This window comes from Gallinula chloropus (genome assembly GCF_964237585.1).
Source record: "Gallinula chloropus genome assembly, chromosome: 23".
In the NCBI taxonomy this organism is placed as follows: Eukaryota; Metazoa; Chordata; class Aves; order Gruiformes; family Rallidae; genus Gallinula; species Gallinula chloropus.
In genome coordinates this window covers 1,920,545-1,932,600 of record NC_140108.1, presented here as the reverse complement: position 1 = coordinate 1,932,600, position 12,056 = coordinate 1,920,545, and the positions used below count along the sequence as shown (strand labels likewise).

General features: G+C 38.5%; 1 protein-coding gene across 3 annotated transcripts in view; it reads right to left on the bottom strand.

The window, feature by feature from the left end:
- KIF1B (kinesin family member 1B) overlaps positions 1–7,873 on the bottom strand; it is a gene marked incomplete at its 5' end in the record, with an annotated part of 85,871 nt that extends 77,998 nt beyond the window's left edge. For all 3 annotated transcript variants that reach the window (XM_084274794.1, XM_084274795.1, XM_084274796.1), the window contains one exon: positions 7,768–7,873. In XM_084274794.1, coding sequence (XP_084130920.1) covers positions 7,768–7,873 — 106 coding nt within the window. The remainder of the gene's footprint in view (positions 1–7,767) is intronic.
- Positions 7,874–12,056: the final 4,183 nt, after the last annotated feature.

Below are 12,056 nucleotides of genomic sequence, written 5' to 3'. Positions count from 1 at the left end.
AGAACAGCATGCCAGCGGGCTTTGCACCAAGCGGGAGCAAGGCAAACCACACTGCTCTACCCAGCTGGAAAGCTGAACCAAAACCATCCCAAAACTGCCACTGTCAGCTGATAACCTGAAAATGTCCTGTGCATACCAGGCCTATGTATGCAGTTGGCTGAGCACATGGAGTGAAGCTGAATTCTTTCCTCGCATGTTTTCTGCTTCAAGGCAGGTAAAACATCTCCCTTCACCCCCTGCTTATACTTGCCTACCTCTCCAAGAGCCAACAGCCCCTGACATGTGCCAGCACTGCATTAAGAGGACATCATATAGCACTGAAATCCTGGGGGGGTCAGTTCTGTCAGCCTCAGTATCTTAAAGGATTCATGTAGTGAAAACACACAATTCTTCAGTAGTTCCCACTGACCATTTGCATTCATTTTGTTTTAACCACAGTTATGAGGATCTACAGATCAGAAAATCAGGGTTGGGGTTAAGTGATTTTCTTCCACTGCTGTTTGTTTTCCCAAGACATCATGCAAGCATAAAAAAATTGGAAATAACTTCAAAAAAACCCCAACCAAAACCACACCAATAAAAAAAAACCAAACTGTATATGGAAAAAAACACTACACACAAGATGTGTTTTAAGAACCAATGCTTGCTGGCAGGCAAACATCATCAGAAATAGGGTATGCTTATTTTTTTGAGCTATCTAAAATTACCTATTTTCAGCAGACAGATTGAGTCAAGATGGAAATCTATCTGTGAAAATTAATCCTCCCACTTACTCTATACTTTTGTTGAAAAAGTCTCAAGAGAAGAAAAAAGTTATTAGGTAAGACAATGAACTCCTTTGTTTGCCTCTTCTACCTATGCAGTATATGCTACATAAACTCCCATTACTTTGCTATCTACACATACTCAGGCTAGTCTAAATAAAAGCCAGTTTCTTAGAGGGATTTTTCTCATTGGTAATTTAGATCAGAGATAATTTCCATAATGTAAGTTCCGTAGTGAAACTACCCAAACTGTTTATAGAACACTACTGCAGAGAGAAGAGAAAAGATACCACAAAACCACCACCAACCCACAAACAAAACAAACAAAAAGGCCCCACTCATTCTCCCAGAGACATACACACACAATAGGGTTTCTTTTCAATTTAAAGTGTCTTTTAATTCAGAAAACAGTTAAAAATTAGATCAGAACAAAAAAGAGAGGCAAACCATATAATTTTATTCACCTTTAGGATTAAGCTTCTTTGAAAGAGGTTACTACTTTTTAGTGCTACATAACAATGAAAATAGGTAAAAATTAACAATATCCCCTTCCACTGTACACCAATAATGTGCTAGCTGAATTACTGATGTGGTTGCTGCCTTTAATAGTTTTGACTTTTATATTATTAATCAAATATCAGCATTATACTTCATATATCAGTAATTTAGACAAACTAGACATATATCAAAAGCTTTTGGTAAGTCAAGTCCTGCTTTTCCACACATTTTAAAATTTTGCTTCAGAACAACTTCAGGACACATCTTAATATATTAAAGAGAAAACCCAAACAGAAGAAGAACTTAAAATAGATTTTTTTTTCCATTTAAATGTTTAGGTTTATACCAGAGCTTTACAAACCTTAGAGAAAGAAAAAAAAAAACAAACCAAAAAATAACCAAACACAAAACAAACCACCATTAGAAGAAAAATATTCTTTTTTTCTACCTCCACAAATCAAGTCCAGAATGCCTCACAAGGTTTTGCTGATGCCACGGATGCCTCCTTGAGCACCTAGCTGCCATATGTCTACAGCAGCAGCTGTGACTATTGTTAGTGGCAGATGGGACTGCTCCACTGTGCCCGTTTTCATTAAACATCCAACACCTTAGGCAGTCTACAGAAGAACTGTGCTGGTTTTGGTTGGGACTGAGCTAGCTTTGTTGACAGTAGCTAGTATGGGGCTGTGATTCAGACTTGTGCTGAAAACAGAGTTGTTAACACAGGGGCATTTTTGTTATTGTTGAGCAGTGCTTACACAGTCAAGGCCTTTTCTGCTTCTCACCCCACCAGTGATCAGGCTGGGGACACACAAGGAATTGGAGGGGACACAGCCAGAACAGCTCACCCCAATGACCAAAGGGTCCATACCATATGACATCATGCTCAGCATAAAAAGTTTGGGGGAGAAGAAGGAGGGGGGGAACACATTTGGAGTTATATCATTTATCTTCCTGAGTCACTGTTAGGTATGATAGAGTCTTGCTTGGTTGGAGGTTGCTGAACACCCTCCTGTGATGGGAAGTAGGCATTAATTTCTTGTTTTGCTTTGTTTGTGTGTGTGCACAGGTTTTGTTTACTTACAAAACTCCATTTTCATCCCGCTGGGGAGGAGTGAGCAAGTGGCTGCACGGTGCCTTGTTGCTGGCTGGGGTTAAACCACAAGAACCTGCCAACATTACCAAGCCACAGAGTCTGTTCCTGAGTTAAAACCCAAACAGGTATTTTTCAGCCCTACCCTGAGGATCCAGTGGCATTAATATCTTTCAAGATAACCGAGATTGTTGTATATTCTGATTTGCCATAAACCATATTCATGTAGAAATGTGCCTGCACAATCCAAGCTGAACTACTACTTCCCTTTGCTCTATGACTGGCACCCACAAGATGCTAAAACCGGTTTTTATTTATCTGGGGCACAATTAACATAACATCAATTGCAGAAGACATATTCCACAGAGATTACTTCCTTATTTCCCTGCTTCATTAGTTTAGTTTTCCAGATACTTGTTTAGCTTTTTAAAAGAACAAGCTGGCTGGACTCTTTGCAAGTGATGAGCATCTACATTCTGCCTTGTAACTACTATCTTGAACCTCTGCTTCATTTTAATTTGCATTGTTTATTTAGACAGGAATATCAAATCCCATCTACAAAACCCCCAAACAAACCAACAAAAAGCCAACCAGAAAAACCAAAGCAGGAAACCCACAACACTAGGGAAGTCTTCAGGCACAGAACAGCTTAGTTCTTCATTTCAATAACCCAAGACAGCAGCTACCCATGCTGTTTATTGCACTTCAAAGCCTGATACAAGAATGAACACAAGAGCTACTGACACACAAAATACTCAAATCTAGATCTCACCTTTCCATGTATTATATAACAGAATCTTTTTCTCATTTAGCACAAAAACAGTAACTTATGGAGGACAGGTAATAGTAAGTAATGGTGTAAACTGTTCTGAACAAAAAAAAGTGAAAAAGCAGACATTAATGACAAAACATACTGAAATAAGATATTCTGACAACAATCTAATCTTGAATATTAATTTCAGAAAGCTGCTTGTGAGTTTGGCCTGGAGCACAAACTACCTAGTCAGTAATTTAAATAAAATATTAAAGCAGATAAATATTGATATTAAAAGTTATCTCCAAGGAAAAGCCAAAAGCATCTTTGGGTTCATTCTGAGGTTTCCCTCTGTTTCAGTATTAGGTGGGATTTTATCAATAAACAACCACCAGAGAAAGAAACTTAAAAGTCCACTGATGTCAACTTTCACATGAAAATGTTCTGTAATAAGCAGCATATGACACAAACAATAACAGTGTCAGGCTAACCAACAGTAAGGCCAGCTAACAGAGGGATCACACTGGGAAATTAATTACCAATATGAAAAGTTAGAGCCCACTAAGTTTTCCCTTCTCTCTCCAGGAATCCTGGCATGGCTGACTACACTGTGGGCAATGCTACAAACACAGCTATATGGTCCCTAGTTCTGCGTGGGCACACGTGAGAGTTCCTGGATTATGTTCACAGCTACTAGTGACTTTGATACAACAGACAATATACATATACTCCTCTGGAAAACAAAGCATTAGGTCAGTTGAATTCACTTGGTTTAAAAAAAACCAACCACACAATGAAACACACCTTATTTTTCTTAAGATTGTGTCTAAGTGATAATAATAATTTAAAAAAAACAACAGCCTTTTCTTGAATTAATCCCACTGTTTTGGTGTAATTTTTAAATTAGTAATTTAATGATCACAGTGCCCCTTCTTTGGAAGGTATTGTGCACTCCCAAATTACCTAATGTAGTGGGTTTTTGCAACTTCTAACATCTCCTACCCCCACTTCTCTCATTTCCACTGAAAAACTTTTGGCAGTATCATTCAAATAGATACCATCTGCAATTTGATATGACCTGAGCAGCTCAGGCCTTCTGCCAAAATACCAGCCCCCTCCTGCAGCCAGGACATGGGACTTCAGCTGGACTGCAGAATATCATTTGAGCAACATAAAGAATTGTCAGTCTTTATGCTTAAAATTTAAGTGCAAGATACTGTATCAGTGCAGATCACAATCAGGGGGGTGGTGGGGGTGTGGGGTGTGGTATAATCTTAGCATCCTAAATCAAAACAATAAACAAGTGATATGTTTCATGTGCTCATTTCAAAATTCCTGTATTTTGCATTTGTGCTCTTAATATTGTTGAGTTAAAGACCTTTGTAAGAACTCTCTTCTGAGGTTAAGAGATATATAGAACTGTATTCAGCTACACTATCATTTTTAAACACTAAGAAATTAAGAAGATTGAGATCTCCTATGGATATTGACAAAGGGCTTCATCTTGTCTGAGGAAATGACATAAAAAACAAATGACAAGATATTTTTGTAGGAGACTTCAAGTCTACAACAAAATTACACTTTTGTTGCTTCTAATGTAAGTTAAACTGTGTAACAGAATTCAAGATAAACCTAACCCAGGAGGATGTTTTGTTTTGTTTTGTTGGCAAGACAATCCTGAATGACAGACACTTCCAAAAGCAGTAAACAGCCAAATCCACACAAAATCTGACAAACAAAAGAAGTATGTCAGGCAAGGACCCTAGTGGCATTCCAATTTCAAGAATATACTTTGTTACAGATGACAGAAAACACTCCTTTTTTCACACATTCATTAAGAAGTAAATACACTTTGTATCTCTATACCGCTTTCCTAAAATAATCCTAAGCACTTGCCTTCAGTTTCACATTTAGACTCTGCCCATACATTTACAAAACTCATCTGGACCAAGTTCAAACTCAGGACCCACAAAGGATTTGTAGCATAAAAAAATTAAAGTTCAGGCATCAGTCAAAATCCCTTCTTAACTATCAGACTTCTCAAAGTCTCCTCAATCCTGCTCATCACAACAGTCTACTAGGCTTTAATTCCAACACAAGGGCATTTTAACTGTCTTGAAGGCTTAAAATAGCCACTACCCAACATATCACCAGCCTCTCAGACTTGCCTTCTGTCACCTTTATGGGTGCACTGATGAAAATATAACCTTCTCAGAGGTGAAATATCTAGGCCTCAATCATTTCACAGACCCATTTGAAGATATGAAGCAGGCAGTCCATGCTAGAAATACTACTGAATTCCCTTTACATTGAAATTGCTGCATCAGATAGAGCCATAGAACAGTTAGGGTTGGAAGGGACCTCAGAGCCCATCAAGTTCCACCCCCTTATCACTGGCAGGGAGAGCCTCCACTAGCCTAGGTTGCCCAAAGCCCCATCCAACCTGGCCTTGAACCCTGCCAGGGAAGCAACTCTAGGCAGCCTTGTACCAGTGTCTCACCACTCTTGCAGTGAAGGAGTTTTTCCTAGTATCTAATCTAATTACCTCCTCCTTCAGCTTAAGGCCATTCCCCCTTGTCCTATCACTCCATGCCCTTGTAAATAGTCCCCCTCCAGCTTTCCTGTAGCCCCTTGAGGTTCTGAGAGGTGCTATAAGGTCTCCCCAGAGCCTTCTCCAGGCTGAACAACCCCAACTCTCTCAGACCACTCTTCTCTTCATAGCAAAATTGCTCAGCCCTCTGACGATCCTAAGAGGATACAAGCATCTGATATATTAATGACACTTTCTGTAGGCAGCTTTTAGCAAAGACCTTATTAACAAGGAGTTTGATAATGTAACTATGAGGCTGCAAAGAATGAGGGATCATGAAAAAGAAAGAAACCTTGGCAGTAACAGCAACAGTACTTACGGCCCCAAACCTAACACGTGGCCTAAAGAATTTCAGCTTGAAGTTATCTGTGTCAGACAATTTAAGGTTCTTTGAAGAAAATACTTCTGCTTCTGGGTTTTTTTTCCTCACCAAGCAATGTACTTTTCATTTCTTCTATTACATGAACCTCTTCTGTTCAACGAATAAAATTACTCCTCTGTCTACTGTTTCCTTCCAGATTTCTCCTCTAGGGAAAAGATAGCCCACAGACTGTAAGTATGTGTAACTATTGCAACTGATGATTCCTTTCACACACCTAAACCTGACCATCTGCCCTGTCACCCATCTTATAGCAGAGCCATTGGACTCAAATAAAAGGTGAACAGATTAGAGCATTTCCAGAGCACAAAATACAGCAAAAGCAGTAAAGCAATTTCCAACTATATCAATCAAGAAGCATTTTTCTCCTTTTGAAAGCTGATGTAGTTTCTTTAAAATCTAAGTGTCTCTGTAGTGTAGCTCTAGCACTCAGAAACAGAACCAGACTTTTGTATACACCGCATTTCAAACCTCCAGATTGCCAGAGATTCACTGGTCACCCTTGCCATAGTATCACAAACAAGCTGTTTCCACAGTCTCCTAGACTTCAATAATCTCAAGCATTTAAAATGATTACTGTCATGTCATAACAGCAGCAAAAGAACCTATTAGGGTGGCACCCAGTGGTGCTGCTGTAGTTCAGAGCTTGGTGGTATTTCCATAACAAATGTCATCTAATGGAGTCTACAGTTCTTCCATTCTGTACTGGCTTGGTCTGGAAGCTGGTAGGCAACACTGGGATACAAAGACCTGTTTCTACATGGGATAACTTCTGCACATCCCCCCCCCACAACACACACTTTAAAATGGCAATTTCTAAATACAACAACAACAAAAAGTTTCTGAAGGCAGTATTCCATCAAAGGACTCAAGATAAGAATTTAGTGCCCTCACAAGCAAGCTCTCTTCTGTATGATGGTGCTCCTTCAATGAGACAATAAACATTGTCTATAATCTAAGTGACCAAACCAGACCTAAATTCCATTGCACAAGCAAGCTGAAGTACAACCTTGGCTAAAAACAAGGGAGGACCCTGTATGCAACCTCTTTTGTCTTAATAAGCATGAGCAAATACTCAAGTAATTGTACAGCAAAACAACTCGATGCTCTTGGAGAGTTACTTCCTACAGCTACAGACAATACAACTCTACTTGATTACTTAACTACAACAGCAGTTCATAGGTACAGACATTAAACTACACATGGCTGATGACACTCAGGCAAACGGCATCGATTCTGCCCTGACCTTAAGAAGCATCTAAATAAAAATTTAAAAATGAAAAGGTTGATGTGCCCATATTCAGTTTCCCATAGGCAAGTCATCTTCTCCAAATCAGAAACACAATAATTAAGAAATCTACACCTCTAATTGGTTAGAAAAATAAGATGGTTTTGTGTCGTCCACATGATATTACCCACACAGAGCAGAATTCTCACCTCACCACCAGCAAACACCATGAACAACTGCATCAAAGTCTAGATACTTGTGAGTTAGCCTTTCTAGTCACATTCAGAGACAATCAGTTTGTCATGACAGACTCAGACTCAGTCTCTCAGATACCCTAAAAGGGTCATTTTAGATGATAAAACTAATACACAGTACTCAACTTAGTCTGACAAAAAGAAAAGGATTAAGCAGGAAGGGAGGGGAAATGGAAATACTCCCTTATGAGATTAAAATAAACTTACTGGTTGAATTGCCTTGCATCTGGATGATACATTTGGATTCCTTGCTGGTTTCTCGGGAATTGAAGGGCCGAACCCGAACAGCCACCTTCACTGAAGCCCCCGACATTCTTGTTGCTTGTATTGAAGACAAGGAGTTGAAAGTGAAGGGGTCAAAAGTCTTTCAAGTTATCCTTCTTGTTGGTGTTTTCTAAAGAGAAAAACATAATTTAGTTATTTATAGCTATTATGTTCAAGATGTTGATAAAATTAGGGAGGTTCAAAGCTGTTTGGTAACTTCAATTTCTACTCTGCAATCGCCACTACCCCAAAAAGCTGGCACTTGAAAGACAGAACTGGAAATACATTTAGTAGCACCACTACACTGTCCTCCCAGTAAAGTTTCTGCCATCTGAAGGAATTCTTTTGAAGTGTACAAACATTTATTTTCATTACTTGGTTTTCTTCCCAGAAAGTAGGGATGCCAATACCAGCGTGAAGATTTGGTTGCTACATGTATTGGGCTTAAACCAACAAAGACAATTTTAGCAAAAAAAAGACAGAAATACTTAGATTTCAGCAAAGCTAGCTACCATATACTGCACAGTCAAGTTCTCCAGCTGTCAACCCTTGCTACCACAATACATTAGCAATAATCTAAAACTAACCAAGCACAATGAGCCATAACACACTGACTTTCTAGACACAGCATTCCAGAGAAAAGGGTGTACCCAACAATCTTAAAGAAACCCTTTGCAATTCTGGGAAAGAGTTCACTTCTCAATGAAATAAAAACCTCATTAACTTCTTGTCTAACTAGTGATGAAAGGACACACTACTTTCTAGGGAAGAAAAGGAATAAAGAATTATTGCTTTCAGCATAAATATTACTGCTTATCTTCAGCAAATGTTCACCAGTAAATTCATCTTCACTACCAAAACACTTGTTAGAATTCTACCATATCCAAATGGCAGAGCACTTCAGTTAGCAGGAAAGTACCCATGGATACCTGCAATCCATATTTCAAGGCAGATTTGAAACAGCATTGAAGGGTTAATAGGGACTGGTTCAATTCTATTGTCCTCCATCAACCTTTTTCATTAAAAGAAAGTTTTCCAGTCAGTCTCCAATTTAGCAGTTTAACTTGTATTGCCACAGGGTACATCAGTACTGACAGTTAAAGAGACTCAAAAAGCAGTAAGATAGATTTAAAGAAAAAGCCATCAAGGCCTGGTAAAAAGCTAGCTCCCTTAGCTAAGGAAGCCTCCATGCCACAGACTCTCAACCTGAAAGAAACCTACTGAGAAAACATGATTACATGTTGATTTATCCTTATGACCACTGGTGAGGCCAGGATGCAGGGCTAGGTGAACCTTCAGTCTGACTGAATGCAGTCATTTCTATACTGAATCTGAGCTAACACAGGCAGAACTCTACCCTGCCTGTCACCATGATAGGCCCAGAAATCCTGACATCTTTTATGGTTATCTCTACACCACATATCCAATTACATGCCCGTTTCAGGGTTGCAATCACAGTACCACAGAAGTACAGAACTGAGTCGCAGACCTAAAGCAGATGCATTTCAGGCCTAAAGTAGGTTCTACAGCTGGTAAAAACCACGTATGTTTAATTCAAGTTATGGCACATCTTCACACAGTACAAGAAGTTTTTAATAAAACTGCATTACTTCATTAATGCAATCACATGCTGAAGGCAGAAAGTAAATTACTCCAGCAATAAGAAGTAATTGAAAGCATTCCTTATTTTAACAGGTAGCTGAGCTATCTCCTCAGACTACAACAGGAATGTCTTTAGGAACAAGCCAACTGAATTTCAATGTCAGTAGCACAGAAAACTGGTACAACAACGTTTCAGGAGACAACCGCACAATCAGCTCTAGGTTAAGTACAGAATTTTAAGAAGTTTCCCTAAAATCTCGAACATAAAATACAGCAAAGTAGTAATGGGAATGAATTTTCAGAGTCTTCAACGTTTAACAGAGGTTCTGTGTTGGTTTAGAGGACTGTTTTAACACTCTGCCTCAGAGGTGCTCACTTTTTTGTATAACAAAGGGTATCAAATATGCAGCTTCATCATAACCTTCTTCACCAGTATCTAAAATGTGGAAATTTTGCTCTCCTTTCTTAATACCACCCTTGCATAAATACCAGTGCCCTCACACACAGGCTCAGTGACAAAACTAATCCCAGTAGGATTATTCAACTGGCCCTGACCATTGCTGCTAGAAAACAGGGCTGTTGCTGCATATGGCCACTAAGGATTCTGTTTCTGAAGCACGAGTTAAGAAACCCACTAAGTGCAAAATCCTCTGTTATTATCAAGTTCACAGTGACACAGTTGCCTTTGTCACACTGCAGAAAAAGATGAGTAGGCAGAATTTTCCTAGGGTGGAACATGTCACAGACACTCTACCAGACGTTGGCATAGTGGTTCTTCTCATCTTTCCTTTCCCCATCTATACATATTAATGTAGAAGCCATAGTTTCATCAGATAAAGGGACAAAGAATAAAGGTAAGGCCATTAATGAAGAAAACTGGTGGGATTTTTTAAAGAAAATAAAAATACAACCAATGTGTTCTTATGATATGATTTATGAAACACAGGGAGCTTATTTTCCCTTCTTACTGAAAATTCCCACATACAGAGGTGGTTTTTCCCCATGTTTTCATCACAATACCTCTCAGAGTACTGCATTAATTTCTACTGACAACTAGTATACCTAGGAAATTAGCAACCAGGAGAGGAGTGAAACAATCACCCACTTTAAAAGCAAACAAAAAACCCCAAACATAAAGTACCTTTGAACACCACATTCCGAATAAGAAAGCATGGAAAGCACAGAGCCAGAGACTGCATATGGACTAGCTAAATGACAGCCTTGTTTGAAACACAGCTATGAAGAAATTCTTACAAAACAAGTCACAAAGTCACCTACAACAGCATAAAAGTGTAACTGCTAGACTTTTGCAATTACCAGCTTCTCCCAAGCCCAACTTTTGTGCTCATCAAAAATTGAGCGTGGTGTAATTTTGTCTCATTCTCAACTCTCCTACTTTTAACAGCTGAACAAACACAATGCCTACTCCTAGCTGCACATGGATTTCAGATGTTTTGAACACCATCTCACTATGAAAGATTTCATTTTCCTTACTAAGAAAATTCACCAGAACAGATATATTTTTCCAGGCTTCCCATAAATCTAAATTGTTGGTGTTTTGAGGTTGGTTTGTCGGGGTTTTTTTTTCCTCCCACCACTTACCAGCAAGTTTAACTGATTGTAACACTGTATAAAGGCAGTATTGTCCTCTTCATATAGAATGATAAAATAAGGCAAATTGATACCAAGTTGCATGAGGGATAGTAAGTTGCAACTATCTTTGCAAGGTTTACATTTCCCAGTAGTATCCCTCACTGCTACAAATTGCAGTCTACAGAGTGGTAGTAGGAGACCTAACTTGCAACAGAACAAACCAAACTGTGCGTTACAGCCTGTGGTACAGATTGAGAGGAACAAATTTAAGAGGAAAAAAAAAAAGGAAAAAAAAGGAAAAAAAGGAAAAAAGGGAAAAAAAAGGAAAAAAAGAAAAAAAAGAGCTGTCTTTTTTATGTTTTAGAAGCTCAGTAGGATGGAATCCATGCTACCATTAATCATTTTCCTAATATCTTAGAAAAGACTACTAGCTGTATATCTTTTAACATTCAGTTTGGATTAATCCTATTGGGAATCAAATAAGGAAGGGAACTGCATACCTGAGTCTTTGACTTTGGCTCTAAAACTGGTGGCAGATAATATTTTAGTTACTTAGTGAGGTCCATCAGCACAAAAGCAAATTCTACTTATTAATTTTAGACTTATTTTAAGCTATTATTAGAAGTTATCTACCATCCCCCTTGTAAGTCACAGAGTGAGATTTTAATATTAAAAGTGTCATCAAACAAATCATCTGAATATCTTGTCTGTTTTCCTTTATTCAAGCTGCCAAACCCGATGATGTTGGTCAATCATGCTTCATGGTCTCAAAACACTTGTAACTAGATTTGGACTTTCACACAGCTATTTAAAGAAATAAGCTGTTCATTAAGGCTTGGATCTTTGGATGCAATTGCAAGTTCTGGCAAAACAATTTTAATGCAATGTCAAAATACAGAATATATTGCTATTTTTAAAAATAACAGGGATTTAGAGTCAAATTATTATTATTTGTATATTCAGATAAATTTGGGTTCGTAACCATGCTGAAGTTGTTGCAATGTTCAGAATCTGTACCTCTACGTTCAAATAAAATG